This window comes from Triplophysa dalaica, chromosome 5, assembly GCF_015846415.1.
Source record: "Triplophysa dalaica isolate WHDGS20190420 chromosome 5, ASM1584641v1, whole genome shotgun sequence".
NCBI classification, from domain to species: domain Eukaryota; kingdom Metazoa; phylum Chordata; class Actinopteri; order Cypriniformes; family Nemacheilidae; genus Triplophysa; species Triplophysa dalaica.
The window spans coordinates 20,804,038-20,827,125 of NC_079546.1; the positions used below are offsets into that span (position 1 = coordinate 20,804,038).

Here is a 23,088-nt window from a genome sequence, read left to right on the forward strand (position 1 = left end):
CTAATTTTATTGAACAAATCTCCCCTAATGTACTAACAATGACCATTTTGGCTTTGTAAGTGATGTTATCTTATAAACATGTTCATTTCTCCATGTTTACTATTCATTTGTATATCGTTACTGCCCTTCTAAACCTAAAATATAAAAAAACAGCACTTTTTAAACAATTAAATACTGTGGGTCAATGTTGTCAAGCACTTTTTATTGCTAAGATATTTGCAAAATCCAAAGACAAACATAAAGGCTGACTAACCGTGATTTACTGTATGGAAAAACAATACAAAACATGGAGACATGAGGTTTTAAAAGAACAGCAGCATAATGCAAATGCACATCTTTTATTACCTCACAACTGTAATATTCAAAAAATTGCACTTGTGTAATTTAATGATCATATATTGGAGCGGATTAATACCACCTGGTGGCAAACAGTTAAATAACTTTAAATAAAACTGAGTTTTAGGCTTTTTCCACTGTAATGGCTGCTTATTTTTGATCCCAACAGCCTATATGTATCTATGCTGTTACTACCATTTACAATCATTAAATGAAGGTAAGTTTGATTATTTTTACTTAAAATATTTCTTAATCCGCTCCCTCATAATTAAGTAATAGAGAGAAAGTCAGTCAAGATACTTACTCGATGATTGCCACCTCAAAATACCTCAAAATGCCATTATTTTAATACTTGCATGTATACTGAACGACATAGTCTAAAAGATAAATAATAATGGTTAAGGAACAAGATGTTAAACGAATCTGTTGATATTATCAGGGTATTTTCACAACATTTTCATAAAATTATCCACACAGCTGATATTATAATCAAATGATGATGTGCATATGTATAAAATGATCTGAAAAATGATCCGATCCGTCAACCAAAATCCATAAAATGATCCAAACCGGGAGTTTTGTGATCCGTTCCATGGTTACACCACTGCTATAATGACTCATTTTAATTGAATTTGGGAGTTATTCGCCACTTTCCAACAACGTTCAACTCCAACGTTTGCACTAATATGAGAATTCCAATTACGTTGTATAAAAATGATTTGGTTTGTCTTTGTCCTGAATATAATCTGATAAATACCTCATCAATATGTAACGGTGATAACTGGGGAAGCAGATCTACAGCATTAGTTTAATTTCTGCAACTACATTTTAAGATCACAGAGTGTCACTTTAGAATGAATGGAAATAATTGCAAATCCAGGATAGAGTGGTTCTGTGAATGTGGTGTTGATGCTGTGGATGAGGGTCATTATGGTGTCAGAGACGCTGTAGAAGGACAGAATTCCTGCTCCCTCATCCACATACACTCCGATTCTTGCAGAGCTTGGCATTGCAGGCAGATTAATCCATTTGTCATCATGACAGAATGAGAATCTGGATTCAGAGCAGTACAATCTCCAAGATTTATCGTTACGTCCAAAGTCAGACCCATGACTCGATTCTTGCCTCCTGATGCTCTTATATGACACTGATATATACACACGACCAGTCCACTTGATCTCCCAGTAAGAGCGTCCACACACGCTCTCCTTACACAACACCTGACAACAGCCGAATCTTTCTGGATGATCAGGATACTCCTGGTCTGTATAAGAGAATTGGATCACTCGGTTCCTCTCAGACAGACGGAGGTGTTTAGACAGCGTGTTTAAATCAAGTGTCAGCCCACATGAGTCTGAGAAACATAAAACACACACTTGACCTCACACATAATTATTAGACAGATAATGTGATAACTATGAGACACAATCACATTATCTAAATGAACTGTTACTTTTCGCCTATAGCTCTTTAAAGAAGAGATAAATAATATATCTAAATCATTCAAATGAGCGCATCAGCTACGCAGTCAATACATCCGACTCGCTGAACACACATCTTTATGCATTTAATTAAGCAGAAAATAGGAAACATTGGGATTATTAACCAATCAAATATATGAATTGTTTTTAATAAAAAAGTATACTTTATTGTTTTTTTCTTCAATTTTTACCACTTCTGAAATGTAGATATTTTGTATATTCTTACTTATTTGAGATATTCAACGGTGTCAATTTAAGCCGAAGGCTTTATACTTACACACATTTAAAGATTAACTACAAATAACACAAAAACACACAAATTAAAGTGATAGTTCACCCATAAATGAAAAATTCTGTGATCATTTACTCACCCTAATGCAACCTGTATAAATTACTTTGTCCTGATGAACACAGAGAAAGATAAGATATTTGGAAAAGTTCTTTTCAGTTCTGGTACATGATCCACTGCCATAGTAGAAAAACAATATGCCATATTTTTTTTTTCTACTGAACACAAAATTAGATATTTCTCACTGAGCATGCGGCACAACTCCTTGTCCAGGCCCTGGTGATCTCAAGGTTGGACAACTGCAATGCTCTCCTTGCTGGTCTTCCTGCAGAAACTATCAAACCACTCCAGCTGGCTCAGAACGCAGCATAATGCCTCGTCTTTCAACAGCCCAAAAGGGCTCATGTCACTCCCCTTTTCATCTCTCTCCACTAGCTACCGGTTGAAGCCCGTATCAGAAGTCACTAATGCTTGCCTACAGGACTATCACTGGATCTGCACCGGCATACTTTCATACTCTCCTACACCTACACCCCATCAAGATCCCTGCGTTCAGCAAATCAGCGGCATCTTGTTTTGCCTTCTCATAAGGGCAGTAAATTGCTTTCCCGCTCATTATCCTTCTTAACTCCTTCCTGGTGGAACATTCTTCCTAACTCACTCCGGTCAACAATATCTCTCACTACATCCAAAAACTACTTAAACCCCTCTCTACTTTGAATACTTGAGAGACAAATGAGAAAAACAACCTCTCTTTCTCTCACCAGGTATGGTCTAGCTTTTATTGAAACTAGTAACTTTCTATTAGCACCTATTGTATTATTGCTGTATGACATATCCCGTATAGCTCTCAAAAACTCTCTGTAAAAAAACTCTTTGTGTCCCAGAACTGAAAATTGCTAACACTCTTCCAAATATCGTTCTCTGTGTTCATAAGAACAAAGTAATTAACAAAGGTTCGGAACAACCTAAGGGTGAGTGACTTAACTTTTTGGGGGAATTATCCCTTTAAAAAGTCTTGTTTGATGATCTACGTACAATAAGAGATGTAGTGAATGTGTATATGTTTGTAGTAACTTACACTTGGTGAACTGATCTCTGGTTACGGGATCAGGACTGGAAGTAGCCTCTGTTCATTTTATTTAAAAAAACAGACATTTTATTCTCAATCATGAGCATTAAAACCAATTGTATAATCATCTTCATGATGAAAAATGATGGACTGTTACGAGTAAATGAGTTATACTTTACCTCTGTCAGATAGTTTTTCCATCCCTTTTCCGCAGAAATTTTCAGATGAGATACAGATTCCGTAACATCAATCGAAGAAAGCAGCGAGAGCTGACAGTGATGCTGCACAGTGAATCTGTGTACAAAGACAAACAACACAATCGTTTAATAGAAAAATCATACAAAACCTCAGTAAAATATCCTTCTCCCATCTATCCTGCATAGTTCTGTCCTTGACTATACAAAAGGAAAGCAGGAAGTGAACGAGATGAGCACTACCTGACCGGTGTTAAAGATAAAGATAACAAAACAAAAGTATGCACATCAACCTTTAGTGCAACTCATAAAAGAAAATAAACATATCCAACATTATACACATATCACCACACAAAAACCTCAAATGTATCATGTTTAATAATGGACTCTCGCATATAGCGTGGGATGTTTTGAGCAAAAAGGCTCTTCATCAGACACAATTTAGTTTTGGATGGTTTCAATTATTGGTGTGTAAATAATTTTGTGTGCTACAAGACCTGAACTGGGTACCAGATATGGGAGACATGTGCAGGAATAAGGGTCATAAAGATAACATCTTAATTCTTGAGCAATTTAATACACAAAATCATATTATCGAGTAGACCTATAAGAATGTCATATTTTCACTTCTTTCTTCATGTTGCATGGTTTACCTCACAGCAGTGTTGTGTTTTGTGTTTACTTGAATGTTTCAATTTTACAGAGCTTCTTAGTTCAACCTTAATACCATTATTCTATTAATTCAGATATATTTTATTCTCTCAACATTTCTGTCCCAACATGTGGTTCTATATCTGACAAAATAACGTTGTCTCAACCTTCTAACAACGTTGTAACAACATGGTCAAAAGGTTGACGTTTCTGCATTGCGTTAAGCTCCTGATCTAAAAATGGTTCCTAAAGAAAGAGTCAACCAATAACTTTCGGTCACACTTCAGTATAGGGGGGAATGTGTCTCTTCAGTCAGCCTCCAGTAGGTACATAATTTCTGTTTACAGTGGGTTCTAGTAGGGCTAGATGATTAAACGAAAAGTAATCGAAACAGACATTCTGAACCTCTAACCGTCGTCATTTTTCCATGTCAGTTATTTTGATTAATTTTTCGTTTAAAAACACTACCGTATGTGGAGTCACGTGCCTCCACTCCTTACGTTAATCCATGTGACGTTAGTCATCAACACAGAGAAACATGGAAAGCATAATTCTTTCCCCGCCAGCTTTTTTTACATTTTCACTAAATTTTGATGGCTAACAGAACATATCCTTTAATTGATTTATGGACAAACAATATGTCAAATGAAAGAACAGAATATCTGCTTTCAAACAAAAGAAACTGTATTCTTCCATCTTCATTTGTTCTTTATTTTCCACCCCTTAGATGTGGTTAGGTTTATAAAAATGCATCACTTTGTTTAAACAGCTGAGATAATTAACATTTTTAGGTCAAATACTCCACCCAGATTACACTCGGAACAATCATTAAAAACAAATAAAATATATACGTTCTAGGTTCAGAGATTCTGTACTTTTTCCAAAGGTGTGTAACAGCGCCCCATGCTGTACAATAGTACAAACACCGACTGCTTTTATAACTAGTCTTTGGCGGTGAACATTTTTTGGAAAGAACTGATGCTACTTCTTATTACGTCGCAAAGGTTATGACTCCCTTGGCTACAGTGGAGCGCAGTGGGTTTAAACACATCGTTAAAACTCTCGACAGAAGATACACTGGGCCATCGTGATCACATTTTTCTAGAACTGCGCTTCCCGAAATGTACAAGACATGTCGTAAAAACGTAGCAGCTGAACTGAAAAATTTTCAACAGTTCGCAGCTGCAGCTGCATCTGATCTCTGGTCAAGTAGGATGATGGAACCATTTTTAGCTTAACTTTGCACTACATTAATGATGATTGTAAGCAAAGCAACAGATGCCTTGAGACAGCGTATTTTCCAGCCGATTACACGGCAGAAATACTTTAGCCATTACAACAGAAAACAGAGCTAAGGTTGTCAAAGCTGCAGAGCTTAATGGATGGACACGGTAGCAGTGTTTTGGACACCGACTACACCTTGCAATTGATAAGTACACGTTAGCTTAATTACATATAATAGCATTGTGTCATCTAATTGGGCACCTCTGGCATTTACTATATTCTTGCTATATTTGCTAAATTTGTTCATAAAGCACCTTTCTAAATGTTCCAATAAGCTTGATATTACTGTGTTACAATGTTAAGTTCAAAACACAAAACACTACATCATTCGTGTGTGTTCAGACAAAACGTGAATGAAGCGTTAAGCGTGAGTGGTTTACATGTTAAGTCAATGCAAAGCCGCAATGCTGGCGGCGCGAATGATGCGAATTGTGCGAATGACGTGATTCGCCAAATTGTGCTAATGACATGATACGCGCGAATTGTGCGAATGACGTGATTCGCGTGAGTTGAGCATTCACGTGATTCGCACGAGTTGAAAAATATGAACTTTGCCGAAAATTCGCAACGCGTTAACCAATCAGGAGCTTGCTCTAGTAGTGAGGTGCTTATGATGTTGCGAGCGGAGGCAGAAATCCCAAACAACAATAAAACAAAATCATCGTTGCTGTATGTGGATACCTGGAGCTGTACTATACATCTTACTTTTACCCAAACAGAAATAAAAAGGATCTTGCTTGGAAGAAAGTGAGTGAGGAGATCAGACAATCTGGTAAGTTGTCAAGAACGATCTTTACACAATTTGAGCAATATATATATACACGAGACTGGAGCCGCCTAGCAGAAGCCCCTCTCATGATGCGAATTCGCGTCTGTAGTGAAGTGAATTTGACACGTGAATGAAGCGAATTTGACGCGCGAATGAAGCAAGCAAACTCTATGTACTCTATTGAACTATGTTCAAGCGTCCAACTACGCGTGAATAGCGTGATTCTTTTGCGCAAGTCGCGTTTGGTCTGAACACACAGTTAGAGTAAAAAATAATTGTGTCGTACAAATGTGTTTTTTATCTGATATTATTTAAGAAATTTAAAAGGCTCATTAATTTTGCTACTGTTAAAGCTTCAGGTATAAGTAAAAAACGGTCAATAATAAGAATAATGAAAATGTATAATAATTAATTGTGTGTGTTTGATTCAGAAAATGGATTGAAAGATCAACGTGTGACATGGGCAGTGAGGGTGTGCAAAAACATGGTCAGTGCTTTTTCCTCTAGCTGTAAAAAAGAGAAGTCATCAGTCCAGGCGCAACAACAGCTGAACCTGCCACAACACAAGCTAAAAACGGCATGATTCACCAGAGTGGGATCGATGCAAATGGTGATTGCAAGGGACCTTGAACAAAGGAAAGCAATTAAACAGGTCCTTGCTGAAGATAAAAAAAATCAAGGCATCTTGTTCCATCGTGGGCTGACCTGGATGTCTTCGAGGCTGTTGCGAGGCTCATTCCCCATTGATGTCGGGGGAAGAGTACGTGACCATTTCATTTGTAAAGCCTGTCCTGCACATCCTCAATCAACAAAAGCTTGCTGAGGAGGAAGATGATGTGGAGCTGACTGAAACTATCAAAACTAGCATCCTCGGGTACCTTAGCATTCTCTGGTACCTTAAGGGGAAGTACTTGGATCCCATCACAGATGAGCTACTGCACACAGCCAGTTTAGATGATCCCAGATTTAAAGCTACCTACATTTCTGATCACAATGTCCCCAGCATTCAGGAGAGTGTGTAAACAGAAATGGAGAAGATGTCAGTAGCTGAAGTCTGCAGAGAACGTCCAACTAGTACAGAGACTGCAGAACCCATTAAATCTTTGTCAGTAGCAAAGAAGCAAAAGAGGTCATTGGGAAGTTTGTTAAAAAAGAAGTGAGGCAACACCTTCAACTGTACCCACTGTGTCACCTCAGCAATCGTTGAAGAAGAGATGAGAAGCAATTTGTGTGTACCCCATGCTGGATAGTGAGGCAAATCCACTGGACTGGTGGAGGACGCATCATGTACACTTCCCCACTCTAAGACAGGTGGCATAAAAGTATCTCTGCATACCAGCTACTAGCTCCTCGTCAGAGCGGGTTTTCAGTTCAGGCGGAAACATTGTGACATGCCTCAGATCTTGACTGAAACCTAAAAAGGTCAACATGCTTGAGTCTTTTAGTAAGAACCTTCATGTAGTAAATGAAGTAAATTTATGTGCATAAAGTGACATGACAAGATCACTAAGATGATCTTGTATGCAACAGTTTTCTATTTACATTACCAGGGCTCTAGAGTGCGACTAATTTGGTCGCACATGCAACCTAATTTCTCAATGGTGTGACTTTGAGAAAAATCTGAGGTCGCACTGGTGCGACCAGCCGTTCAACGGAGAAAAAAGGTCTCTGCAACTCAAGTCTCCCTGTCACACATAAGTCTCATAACGTGGTACACACCAATCAGAGATAGTGTAGGGCGAACCCCCTCTGATTGGCCGTGGTCCAGATATTCCTGTACGTGCGTTTACATTTGAAATCGCATGTGGTGCAATCAGACAGAGATACAGGTTAGTAGAAAAGATGAAAAGAAAGATTGAAAACTTTTTCGATAAGAATCAGTGCAATAATCTTAGACAATGCTCGGACATGGAGCCATCAACCTCCCAGGTTATGTCAAGCATTGGTCCGGAGACGGCATTCGATAATGAGCCAGATACGATCGAGTCCGAGTCTGAGCCGCCTGAAATTAAAAGGGGGAAAGTGTATCGATTTTGAAGGCTTGACAAGTTTCCCTGGCTAAGATACAGTAAAGCTGATAAAACAAAGCACTGCATTTACTGTTAAGAGTGTGGGAAGACCATTGCCGGCCAAAGTGCATTTGTGACTGGTTCTAATACATTTCGAATTGAAACGCTGGAAAAGCACAATGCATCTATAAAACACATTACATGCTGCGATAAATGCACTGCAAAAGTGGGCCCTCTCCCCGCTGCCTTTCAGCAGCAAGCAGCAGCAAACAGATCATCAGACGAGGCTGAGATGATAATCAAGTTTACCGTTGTCTATAATATTGCAAAAGAAGAACTTCCCTTCACCAAGTTCAAGTCCGAAATAATTCTTATGAAGAAAAACTGCTTGAACGTAAACCCGACGTACAGCAATGATGTCGCGTGCGCCCAACTATTATTTTCTTTATAGAGCAGATGTATCTACATTTAGAATTAATAATTAATTTTAAAATCAATCATTTCAGATTGGAATTGACAATGTTGTCAGTGCAGAGGGACAATCCAATGATGGGGCAATTGAATGGCCTTTTACATTTAATTTGGAAGACATACCATTTCAGCCCAAAATCAATGAGAGAGCTCAGGGTCATTGGGGCTGGCTTGGGGGTAAATGTGCTGATGCCCACTGGGGTGAAGGGGACAAGGTGGCTCCCACATGTTTCAAGGGCCCTGGAGACCTTTCTTAAACCAGGACAGTTCACTGCTGTATGCTACCATATGGACCATTTGGCAGGCTCCTCTGCCAATGCAGACATTGCAGGCCGTGCTACAAAGGCCAGTGCATTCTTTAAGAATATTACTGTCATTAAAGACACATTTTTTAGGAATTTAGTTAATCAGGGTTCTATGTGACTCATTTCTACTTTTGTATGATAAAGGTTAAGAAATCAATGGAAGATGCCACTTTTGTGGCCTTTTGCCATTTTATTGCAGACGTGTTCAGTGGCATTAGTAAGTTTAGCCTCCAACTTCAGTGGAATGAGATCATCCTACCACAGGTAACGGAGATGAAGTGGGATGTGTAAATTTGAATTGTGTTTGTGGTCATCTTCAGCTGTGTTCATAATAATGCACTGTTATATCTAAAAAAAGTAATGGATGCAACAATCAAATCCACTGTGAAAGATCTGAAATAAAGATTCAGTTGCCTCCTAGGCAAGTGTACTAACCTGTCTTAAAAACATATGTTGATGAGAAATATTATTACTCATTTACTAAAATGTATTTGTTCTTACAGCAGGGGAGAGTTTTTGTGAGTCTGAAACAACCAAGGCTGTAAATTGTTTTAACATTTTCAATCATGATAGCTGGCCACAGAACCAAGTGGACTTAGTGGACTATTGGGCTGACAACCTTGCATTTCTCTTGAATCACTTCTCCACAGTCCTGAGAAGGTAGCTGGTGGATTACTACACTATTATGTGTGCTGCTGTTATAAATTTGGTTCATTTGAACACTGATTAGCTTTGAAATCCACATCATTTTCAGAAATGGTGTAAACACTGAGATTGCAAAAGAGTTTGTAGACTTGAAGCTGTTAATTGCCAGGATGTTCAAAGACAAGACCTAAGTTTGGAAGACTTTGATGCTAGAGAGAGTGTGGCCAGCTGGTTAAGCCAAGGCCAAAGATCACGAAGGCCAAACTACAGGAGTTGGCCATCAGAGGGGCATGTGACGGCAATGGAGGATAGTCCATAAGACATTGAGCCATGAGATGTTCAGTTTAAAGCCCTTAAAACACTTCATTTAGATTTTATTTTTATTTAATTAATGTTGTAAATTTATATTTCAGTTCAGTGAAGCATACTTTTTCAGTAAGTTACCTTTCTTGTTGAATTGTAGTTCAAATAAAAAACTGTATTTTAACCAGATTGTTGGTTAATCATTAACAAGTCAATATCGCCCGGTGTTAAATGGGAACCGGTTGAAAATTTGGGTGCACATAAATGTTGTGCTGTTGCACCTAAGAAAAAAAGTTAGGCGCACCATTGCAACCAGTGCAAAAAGTTAGTCTAGAGCCCTGATAACAACCATCTATTGTTTACATTGATAGTTCTGTTTACATTTTTGCACACCAACATATTTGTTTACAGAAGATGCTAGAAATTTCTACTTTTCACATTGCCCTGTTTAAAAAAGTATTTACAAGAGATGCTGTAGTTATTTATCTGAAAGAGATACTGCTTGTGGTTTCTTGTGACCGTTCATTTAAAGCAACGTGTACTGCGATTTCAGTTGTTCAACACTGATGTTCAATAAATAAGCATAGATAGTAATAGATAGTGTGTGTTTCCTTCAATTATTTTAAAATGAAAAGATAAGTAATGCAGCCTTTCATAACAAAATCTCTCACCTGTAATATTTGAGCATATTTACTGTATAAAACTTGTCAGTGAACCGTGAGGGCAAAACATCAAAAACAATAAATAAATGAAAAAATCGTCCTATAGTCGTAATCTAGTTCAAATGTTCAATGAATCAAGATTTTGATTTTAGGCCAAATCGCCCAGCCCTAGTCACGGGAGTGTATGAAGATAATATTTGTGTTCCACCTCATGCTGCACAGACCGATGGGCGAGATTGCAGATGTTTGTAGTCGAGGGAGGCGTCGGTACAAGATCCGAGATGCCTGCAAGATCCGTCCGTGCATGCACATAATAACATAGTAGAAAACGCAAATGCGCAAATGATAATTCTATTTCGGGATGATTTACGAAACTGCACGATCTGTTCCACGCTTGCGCACCTTTGTACCGCGACACTTTCTTTCACTCACAGCAAAAGAAAATGTAGTGCAGCGAAAGAAAAGAGAAGTTTGCCGTTAGGCAATATTTTGTTGATAGGCTGGGTGATGCACCGTTGAAGAAGGTCTCACAAATGGCTGCAAATTTCGTTATAAGTAAGTGAGTCTGAGTATTTGAAATTAATATTAGCATTGTTTTAGTTACATGACCCTGTCAGTAATGACGTTCCATCTAGTCAGACATAGTTACCGCCAACATTTTTCACTACACATGTGTTTGCATCCCTGAACAAAGACACTTGTGCACATAAGTGCTCTATGGTAATACCAAACAATCAAGTTTGTCTATCACAGAAAATAAATTATTCTACAATGGCCCCAGTGCTCAATTCATGAGGCTGGTTGTGCTGTCTGAGGGGCAGAAGCGGGCTGTCCTGGAGGAGTGCCACAACAACCCTGGCACAGGGAACCATGTGTGCGTGAGGGCGACCATGGGCAGGGTTGTTGAGTGGTGCTACTGTGACAGCATAAAGGCAGATGTGGCAGATTGGGTACGTTTTTGTAACTCTCTTGGAATTTGGACTTTATTCAGCCAGTTTTACTACTTATGGAGCGCGCGTTGCAACTGCCTCAACTTAGCGTCGCGTCTGCCTCAACTTAGCGTCGCGTCTGCCTCAACTTAGCGTCGCGTCTGCCTCAGCGCCGGGTCTGCCTCAACTTAGCGTCGCGTCTGCCTCAACTTAGCGTCGCGTCTGCCTCAACTTAGCGTCGCGTCTGCCTCAACTTAGCGTCGCGTCTGCCTCAACTTAGCGTCGCGTCTGCCTCAACTTAGCGACGCGCCTGCCACACGATCTCTCTCTGTTAAACTGACTGAAACTCAGACCAATGCGGACGAGAGCAAACAAACAGCGCAACCATGCATTTATTTACTTGTTTGTTTACTTTATTCCGCCAGTTCTACTACTTATGGAGCGCGCGTCGCGACTCATCTGTGCATCTTTAAGTGTCAAAATAAAACACTCAAGTTCAAATTGTTTGGTGGTGTAATCTCTTTGTTATATTATTTATTATAATTATTATTTGGTCATTGTGATGCTTTAATTTGTGTTTTACAAACTGATACATTTTCAAAAATCATGTATGATAATATTTTTTAGTGTGTATTCTAATTTATATACTTAAAACTGCAGTTCAGTTGTTTTATTAAAACATTAATAATACAAGTACAGCCAACTAATACAGTTAAGTACAATAAAAACATGATAACATTAAAAATCATGATTAAAAACAGAGATTTTAAGAACACTGTTTTTGCAAATGAACTTTTCATTTATTATTCATACGTGTATATTTTTGCAATAATAATGATGTAGTGGCACTGATTTATTCATTTATTAAATTAGTCTATGCAAGTTCTAGGCCAGGGTTTTGAAAACTAGGGTCTGTGGACCCCCAAGGGGCTTCCAGAATGGTTTAAGGGGTCCCCAGAAATTCTTTGAGAAACTAAAGCAAAAGTTTTAAAACTCTATACTGAGGATTATTGCAGTTTAACTTTTTCAATATGTTGTCTTTATAATATCACACTAATACTTACTATTTGTATAAAAGTTTATATGCTTCTTTATACAAAAAATGGATGTATATTTTAGAAAGGGGGTCCTTTGCGAAAGGTCAAACATATTTTGGGGTCCTTGGCATGAAAAGTTTGAAAAACCCTGTACTAGGCTATAAATGATTTAGTAATACAGCATATCACAGACACTTATTCTATTTGTGATATCAGCTTTAATTTCTTATCAGAGGGGAAAATATGTGTTCAGAATCTTATACAAAAATAAAATATCTACTGAGTGTTGTTATCAAAATAAGCCTTCATTTTTTTTTTTTTTCTACTGACACTATGACAATAAACTACAGAATGTCTTTAAAAACAAGATAAAGAAAAGATGGATAGACCATGGTTAGCAAAATATTCAAGATACAATTTGAAGGTTGAAATTACCTTTGTCACCTGTCAAATCATCGGTGTCGGCTATTATAAAGTAGGTGGAGCTATTAAACTCCTAAATAAATAATCTATTCACGTGTTTTATAAACGCAGTGGAGTTAGCCTACATCAGGAGTATTGTTGTGGCGAAAGTATTTAAATCGTTTACACCGCCTGCACAATAGCCAATAGATGTTACCCTATCAGTTTTTGATTAATTGAACAATCTTGGCAATTCAACGAACAATATCTGACTGATTGTGAGTAGATGAGTAAAGATGGTGGGGCCTCAAAACTTCATGGCATCATTTTGGCGTAAGTAATGTTACACCTTTTTTGAATGATTTGTAGCTGTATATAAATAATATAAACGCTACCTTTATCTTTCGCTGCGTTCGTGACTTCACTAATAGCCATTTTAATAATAATACAGAACATCTTCAGATTCTGATCCTGACTGGTTTTAATGAATAGTGGATGCCTCTTGTTGCAGTACCACATATAACTTTACTGACATGACTTCATTCTCTGTGTCCTCTTCTCTGTCATGTTTGAGGAGTAAAAAAAGTAATGTTTCAACAACTAATATAGATACCTATTTAATACATACAGTCTTTCAATTTTGTTTTAAAGCCACAATGTGTCTTCTTGCCTACCTACATTTCATATTTTGCTTTGTGAGGCTATAGAAATCCTATCAACTCACCAAACTAATACTGCACTTATAGAAAATTGTACAAAAACTCTGCATCTGTCTGAGTTTCAGGCAGTTTAACAGAGAGAGATCTTGTGGCAGGCGTGACGCTCGGTTGAGGCAGACACGACGCTTCGTAGCTGACTGGACGCGCGGTTCATACCATTGCGGGAAAAACGGGTAGCAAAACTGGAAAATATAATTGTGACGGGTCGCTAAACTGCACAATATTACAGTGGCGGGTCGCGAGGCAGGCACGTAAAACAGTGGCAGGTCGCGAGTAAGGAGTGAGAGGTCCGGTGACAGCTCTACCCGTCACAGAAAGATTTTACTCCGTCTCTCACTGATAGCGCTAAGGCAGGACCAAACCATTTCATGCAGACACAGGGGGTGGTCGGTCAATATGGATGTTTACTTTTTGGTCAATGGGGATTTTTCACTTTTACGTCCAAAAGCAAATACATCATAATTTTTGTTATTATATAAATATATTTGTTTACCTATTTTTGGGGCCCCTGTCAGTCATTGGCCCTTGGAATAGTCCTAACTCCCCCCCCCCTAAACGGCGCCCGTGTCTCCTCGGTTCGGAAACTTTTATCAAGTAATTGTTCTCCACGCGGTGATTCGATTGCAAATGTATTTTCAGGTATGTCGGATGTTCTCCCCTTATTTCAACCCCACAAATCTTAACTTGCACCAAGTAAATGCACTTGCTTTATCCAGTTTCAGTCGAAAACCCGATATTATCGACTACGTCGACTAGGCAGGCATCATACCGTCTTCTCCTTCACGCAAATGATCTATAGTATAGAACAGCTGCTGCTACAGTCCAGCCAGAATCACACACGATGGGAAAATACCTCATTATTTACTTCGATGCATATTTTCCCCATACAAATCAGTTACTATCATATTTTGAAGGAAAGGCCTAATCTCTAACGAATATTCAAGAGGACAACAACTTTACAGCGTCCCCTTGTTGCAAGCTTATGACATTGTGGTCAATAAAGAAAACATTTACGAGCAATATAAAACGAAATTGAATACCTAAAAGTCCAGGAACTGCCCGCTTAACTCGATGATTCCCCTCTTAACTCTTAACTTGTCTGCAGCAGTAGGCCTGCTCCGCGCGACGTCTGGTGAACTCTGAACCTCACGTGATATGGTTCTGCGTCATGTTCATTTACTATAAGTTACATGTAGAAAAACAACATGCATTAGTTTACTTGTAGAAAGTGTTTTGAGTCTGTTTTATCTTCTGCCCCAAGTACTCCTCTGCGCTCAAGCCGTTGTTGCGTAATAATCAGTGTCCGTGAAATACTGTTGCAGTGGGCGGGGTTACTGTGAATGTCCTTGTTCCCTCCGTGGTGATGGGCGTGGCCTTTTGAACCACGAACAAGCGAATGGAATAGAGTGTTGTCTTCTGATCTTCGGCTCTTTTTAGATGAATTATTTCGTTAAGGTAATACAGCCGAATTGTCATATGTCCCGTTTAGATGTATGTTATTCACATGATAGGCTAAAATGCTTCTTGTTGTGCATGTGCTTTTATAAAAACGCTTTCTTATGGCTATATGGCAATGTTTTGCTGTGTAGCTAACGTGGATGAGACTACTAAACAACAAGCAGAGCGCGAATCGAATGAACACGTTTTGTTTATTTTCAAGCTGTAAGTGTCACCTGCGTCCCTACTTGATGTTTTCCTTGTTTTGCTGCAGCGTAACTTTCACAACTTTTCGTGACGTTTATTGACTGCATTGACCCAGATGTCGTAAGATGCATTTATAAATAAAGATTTGTTTCATATTCTCTGGTGTTCTTTTCCCAAGAGCTTATAGCAATTCAGAAGAACAATGAGCAGCTATGAGGTGTTGTTTTATACTGGCATGGAGTTAGTTTAACGCTGAACATTCGATATATGTGAATTTAGGGACCGTCTCTAAAGTTACATACACATTATTTTTTTTTACAGCTTAATAGCATTAAAGGGAATGACTATCAGACACAAATCTTACTGTACAGTGTTCATGAGGGTGTCAGCTATAATGCACACCTTTTTGATATTTATTATAATAAACAGTAAAATCATATGCAAATTTTGCTATTTGTTTCACTACTTTATGGACTCATTCACAAAAATACAAATTTTAAAGCTCAATACCATTTGAAGGGAATTACTTACACACACATAACTTACTGTACAGTGTTCATGAGTGTGTCAGTTATAATGCACACCTTTTTGATTTTTGATATTTATTATAATAAACTGTCAAATCATACTCAAATATTGCTATTTGTTTCACTACTTTATGGACTCATTCACAAAAATACAAATTTTAAAGCTCAATAGCATTTGAAGGGAATTACTAACAGACACAAAACTTACTGTACAGTGTTCATGAGTGTGTCAGTTATAATGCACACCTTTTTGATGTTTGATATTTATTATAATAAACCGTAAAATCATTTGCAAATATTGCTATTTGTTTTACTACTTTATTGACTCATTCACAAAAATACAAATTTTAAAGCTCAATAGCATTTGAAGGGAATTACTTACATACACAAAACTTACTGTACAGTGTTCATGAGTGTGTCAGTTATAATGCACACCTTTTTGATGTTTGATATTTATTATAATAAACTGTCAATTCATACTCAAATATTGCTATTTGTTTCACTACTTTATGGATTCATTCATGAAAATACAAATTTTAAAACTCAATAGCATTTGAAGGGAATTACTTACAGACACAAAACTTACTGTACAGTGTTCATGAGTGTGTCAGTTATAATGCACACCTTTTTGATGTTTGATATTTATTATAATAAACCTTAAAATCATATGCAAATTTTGCTATTTGTTTCACTACTTTATGGACTCATACATGAAAATATTTTTTTAAAGCTCAATACCATTTGAAGGGAATTACTAACAGACACAAAACTTACTGTACAGTGTTCATGAGTGTGTCAGTTATAATGCACACCTTTTTGATTTTTGATATTTATTATAATAAACTGTCAAATCATACTCAAATATTGCTATTTGTTTCACTACTTTATGGACTCATTCACAAAAATACAAATTTTAAAGCTCAATAGCATTTGAAGGGAATTACTAACAGACACAAAACTTACTGTACAGTGTTCATGAGTGTGTCAGTTATAATGCACACCTTTTTGATGTTTGATATTTATTATAATAAACCTTAAAATCATATGCAAATTTTGCTATTTGTCTCACTACTTTATGGACTCATTCAAGGAAATACATTTTTTAAACCTCAATACAGTTTAAAGGGAATTACTTACATACACAAAACTTACTGTACAGTGTTCATGAGTGTGTCAGTTATAATGCACACCTTTTTGATGTTTGATATTTATTATAATAAACCGTAAAATCATTTGCAAATATTGCTATTTGTTTTACTACTTTATTGACTCATTCATGAAAATATTTTTTTAAAGCTCAATAGCATTTGAAGGGAATTACTTACATACACAAAACTTACTGTACAGTGTTCATGAGTGTGTCAGTTATAATGCACACCTTTTTGATGTTTGATATTTATTATAATAAACCTTAAAATCATATGCAAATTTTGCTATTTGTCTCACTACTTTATGGACTCGTTCAAGGAAATACATTTTTTAAACCTCAATACAGTTTAAAGGGAATTACTTACAGACACATAACTTACTGTACAGTGTTCATGAGTGTGTCAGTTATAATGCACACCTTTTTGATGTTTGAAATTTATTATAATAAACCGTAAAATCATTTGCAAATATTGCTATTTGTTTCACTACTTTATGGATTCATTCATGAAAATACAAATTTTAAAGCTCAATAGCATTTGAAGGGACTTACTTACAGACACAAAACTTACTGTACAGTGTTCATGAGTGTGTCAGTTATAATGCACACCTTTTTGATGTTTGATATTTATTATAATAAACCGTAAAATCATTTGCAAATATTGCTATTTGTTTTACTACTTTATTGACTCATTCACAAAAATACAAATTTTAAAGCTCAATAGCATTTGAAGGGAATTACTTACATACACAAAACTTACTGTACAGTGTTCATGAGTGTGTCAGTTATAATGTACACCTTTTTGATGTTTGATATTTATTATAATAAACAGTAAAATAATTTGCAAATATTGCTATTTGTTTCACTACTTTATTGACTCATTCATGAAAATATTTTTTTAAAGCTCAATAGCATTTGAAGGGAATTACTTACATACACAAAACTTACTGTACAGTGTTCATGAGTGTGTCAGTTATAATGCACACCTTTTTGATGTTTGATATTTATTATAATAAACCTTAAAATCATATGCAAATTTTGCTATTTGTCTCACTACTTTATGGACTCGTTCAAGGAAATACATTTTTTAAACCTCAATACAGTTTAAAGGGAATTACTTACAGACACATAACTTACTGTACAGTGTTCATGAGTGTGTCAGTTATAATGCACACCTTTTTGATGTTTGAAATTTATTATAATAAACCGTAAAATCATTTGCAAATATTGCTATTTGTTTTACTACTTTATTGACTCATTCACAAAAATACAAATTTTAAAGCTCAATAGCATTTGAAGGGAATTACTTACATACACAAAACTTACTGTACAGTGTTCATGAGTGTGTCAGTTATAATGCACACCTTTTTGATGTTTGATATTTATTATAATAAACTGTCAAATCATACTCAAATATTGCTATTTGTTTCACTACTTTATGGACTCATTCATGAAAATAATTTTTTAAAGCTCAATAGCATTTGAAGGGAATTACTTACAGACACATAACTTACTGTACAGTGTTCATGAGTGTGTCAGTTATAATGCACACCTTTTTGATGTTTGATATTTATTATAATAAACCGTAAAATCATTTGCAAATATTGCTATTTGTTTTACTACTTTATTGACTCATTCACAAAAATACAAATTTTAAAGCTCAATAGCATTTGAAGGGAATTACTTACATACACAAAACTTACTGTACAGTGTTCATGAGTGTGTCAGTTATAATGCACACCTTTTTGATGTTTGATATTTATTATAATAAACTGTCAAATCATACTCAAATATTGCTATTTGTTTCACTACTGCATGGACTCATTAACAAAAATACTAATTTTAAAGCTCAATAGCATTTGAAGGGAATTACTTACAGACACAAAACTTACTGCACAGTGTTCATGAGTGTGTCAGTTATAATGCACACATTTTTGATTTTTGATATTTATTATAATAAACTGTCAAATCATACTCAAATATTGCTATTTGTTTCACTACTTTATGGACTCATTCATAAAAATATTTTTTTAAAGCTCAATAGCATTTGAAGGGAATTACTTACAGACACAAAACTTACTGTACAGTGTTCATGAGTGTGTCAGTTATAATGCACACCTTTTTGATTTTTGATATTTATTATAATAAACTGTCAAATCATACTCAAATATTGCTATTTGTTTCACTACTTTATGGACTCATTCACAAAAATACAAATTTTAAAGCTCAATAGCATTTGAAGGGAATTACTTACATACACAAAACTTACTGTACAGTGTTCATGAGTGTGTCAGTTATAATGCACAAATTTTTGATTTTTGATATTTATTATAATAAACAGTAAAATCATATGCAAATATTGCAATGTGTCTCACTACTGCATGGACTCATTCACAAAAATACTAATTTTAAAGCTCAATAGCATTTGAAGGGAATTACTTACAGACACAAAACTTACTGTACAGTGTTCATGAGTGTGTCAGTTATAATGCACAACTTTTTGATTTTTGATATTTATTATAATAAACTGTCAAATCATACTAAAATATTGCTATTTGTTTCACTACTTTATGGACTCATTCACAAAAATACAAATTTTAAAGCTCAATAGCATTTGAAGGGACTTACTTACATACACAAAACTTACTGTACAGTGTTCATGAGTGTGTCAGTTATAATGCACACCTTTTTGATGTTTGATATTTATTATAATAAACTGTCAAATCATACTAAAATATTGCTATTTGTTTCACTACTTTATGGACTCGTTCAAGGAAATACATTTTTTAAACCTCAATACAGTTTAAAGGGAATTACTTACAGACACATAACTTACTGTACAGTGTTCATGAGTGTGTCAGTTATAATGCACACCTTTTTGATGTTTGAAATTTATTATAATAAACCGTAAAATCATTTGCAAATATTGCTATTTGTTTCACTACTTTATGGATTCATTCATGAAAATACAAATTTTAAAGCTCAATAGCATTTGAAGGGAATTACTTACACACACAAAACTTACTGTACAGTGTTCATGAGTGTGTCAGTTATAATGCACACCTTTTTGATGTTTGATATTTATTATAATAAACCGTAAAATCATTTGCAAATATTGCTATTTGTTTTACTACTTTATTGACTCATTCACAAAAATACAAATTTTAAAGCTCAATAGCATTTGAAGGGAATTACTTACATACACAAAACTTACTGTACAGTGTTCATGAGTGTGTCAGTTATAATGCACACCTTTTTGATGTTTGATATTTATTATAATAAACTGTCAAATCATACTCAAATATTGCTATTTGTTTCACTACTTTATGGACTCATTCATGAAAATATTTTTTTAAAGCTCAATAGCATTTGAAGGGAATTACTTACACACACAAAACTTACTGTACAGTGTTCATGAGTGTGTCAGTTATAATGCACACCTTTTTGATGTTTGATATTTATTATGATAAACCGTAAAATCATTTGCAAATATTGCTATTTGTTTACTACTTTATTGACTCATTCACAAAAATACAAATTTTAAAGCTCAATAGCATTTGAAGGGAATTACTTACATACACAAAACTTACTGTACAGTGTTCATGAGTGTGTCAGTTATAATGCACATCTTTTTGATGTTTGATATTTATTATAATAAACTGTCAAATCATACTCAAATATTGCTATTTGTTTCACTACTTTATGGACTCATTCATAAAAATAATTTTTTAAAGCTCAATAGCATTTGAAGGGAATTACTTACAGACACAAAACTTACTGTACAGTGTTCATGAGTGTGTCAGTTATAATGCACACCTTTTTGATTTTTGATATTTATTATAATAAACTGTCAAATCATACTCAAATATTGCTATTTGTTTCACTACTTTATGGACTCATTCACAAAAATACAAATTTTAAAGCTCAATAGCATTTGAAGGGAATTACTTACATACACAAAACTTACTGTACAGTGTTCATGAGTGTGTCAGTTATAATGCACACATTTTTGATTTTTGATATTTATTATAATAAACAGTAAAATCATATGCAAATATTGCTATGTGTCTCACTACTGCATGGACTCATTCACAAAAATACTAATTTTAAAGCTCAATAGCATTTGAAGGGAATTACTTACAGACACAAAACTTACTGTACAGTGTTCATGAGTGTGTCAGTTATAATGCACACCTTTTTGATGTTTGATATTTATTATAATAAACCGTAAAATCATTTGCAAATATTGCTATTTGTTTTACTACTTTATTGACTCATTCACAAAAATACAAATTTTAAAGCTCAATAGCGTTTGAAGGGAATTACTTACATACACAAAACTTACTGTACAGTGTTCATGAGTGTGTCAGTTATAATGCACACCTTTTTGATGTTTGATATTTATTATAATAAACTGTCAAATCATACTCAAATATTGCTATTTGTTTCACTACTTTATGGACTCATTCATAAAAATAATTTTTAAAGCTCAATAGCATTTGAAGGGAATTACTTACAGACACAAAACTTACTGTACAGTGTTCATGAGTGTGTCAGTTATAATGCACACCTTTTTGATTTTTGATATTTATTATAATAAACTGTTAAATCATACTCAAATATTGCTATTTGTTTCACTACTTTATGGACTCATTCACAAAAATACAAATTTTAAAGCTCAATAGCATTTGAAGGGAATTACTTACATACACAAAACTTACTGTACAGTGTTCATGAGTGTGTCAGTTATAATGCACAAATTTTTGATTTTTGATATTTATTATAATAAACAGTAAAATCATATGCAAATATTGCTATGTGTCTCACTACTGCATGGACTCATTCACAAAAATACTAATTTTAAAGCTCAATAGCATTTGAAGGGAATTACTTACAGACACATAACTTACTGTACAGTGTTCATGAGTGTGTCAGTTATAATGCACACCTTTTTGATGTTTGATATTTATTATAATAAACTGTCAAATCATACTAAAATATTGCTATTTGTTTCACTACTTTATGGACTCATTCACAAAAATACAAATTTTAAAGCTCAATAGCATTTGAAGGGACTTACTTACATACACAAAACTTACTGTACAGTGTTCATGAGTGTGTCAGTTATAATGCACACCTTTTTGATGTTTGATATTTATTATAATAAACTGTCAAATCATACTAAAATATTGCTATTTGTTTCACTACTTTATGGACTCATTCACAAAAATACAAATTTTAAAGCTCAATAGCATTTGAAGGGACTTACTTACATACACAAAACTTACTGTACAGTGTTCATGAGTGTGTCAGTTATAATGCACACCTTTTTGATGTTTGATATTTATTATAATAAACCGTAAAATCATTTGCAAATATTGCTATTTGTTTTACTACTTTATTGACTCATTCACAAAAATACAAATTTTAAAGCTCAATAGCATTTGAAGGGAATTACTTACAGAAACAAAACTTACTGTACAGTGTTCATGAGTGTGTCAGTTATAATGCACACCTTTTTGATTTTTGATATTTATTATAATAAACTGTCAAATCATACTCAAATATTGCTATTTGTTTCACTACTTTATGGACTCATTCATGAAAATATTTTTTTAAAGCTCAATAGCATTTGAAGGGAATTACTTACAGACACATAACTTACTGTACAGTGTTCATGAGTGTGTCAGTTATAATGCACACATTTTTGATTTTTGATATTTATTATAATAAACAGTAAAATCATATGCAAATATTGCTATTTGTTTCACTACTTTATGGACTCATTCATGAAAATATTTTTTTAAAGCTCAATAGCATTTGAAGGGAATTACTTACATACACAAAACTTACTGTACAGTGTTCATGAGTGTGTCAGTTATAATGCACACCTTTTTGATGTTTGATATTTATTATAATACACCGTAAAATCATATTCAAATATTGCTATTTGTTTCACTACTTTATGGACTCATTCACAAAAATACAAATTTTAAAGCTCAATAGCATTTGAAGGGAATTACTTACATACACAAAACTTACTGTACAGTGTTCATGAGTGTGTCAGTTATAATGCACACCTTTTTGATGTTTGATATTTATTATAATACACCGTAAAATCATATTCAAATATTGCTATTTGTTTCACTACTTTATGGACTCATTCACAAAAATACAAATTTTAAAGCTCAATAGCATTTGAAGGGACTTAC

General features: G+C 35.0%; 1 protein-coding gene across 1 annotated transcript; it reads right to left on the bottom strand.

Moving 5' to 3' along the window:
- Window positions 1-181: 181 nt before the first annotated feature.
- On the bottom strand, window positions 182-15,268 carry LOC130421202 (stonustoxin subunit alpha-like). Its single transcript, XM_056748979.1, has 4 exons — window positions 14,599-15,268; window positions 3,358-3,472; window positions 3,188-3,235; window positions 182-1,690 (listed from the first exon to the last, which is right to left on the bottom strand). The coding sequence occupies exons 2-4, from the start codon at window positions 3,377-3,379 to the stop codon at window positions 1,158-1,160; spliced, it is 603 nt and encodes a 200-aa protein (XP_056604957.1). The 5' UTR covers window positions 3,380-3,472; window positions 14,599-15,268; the 3' UTR covers window positions 182-1,157.
- Between the last annotated feature and the right edge of the window lie 7,820 nt (window positions 15,269-23,088).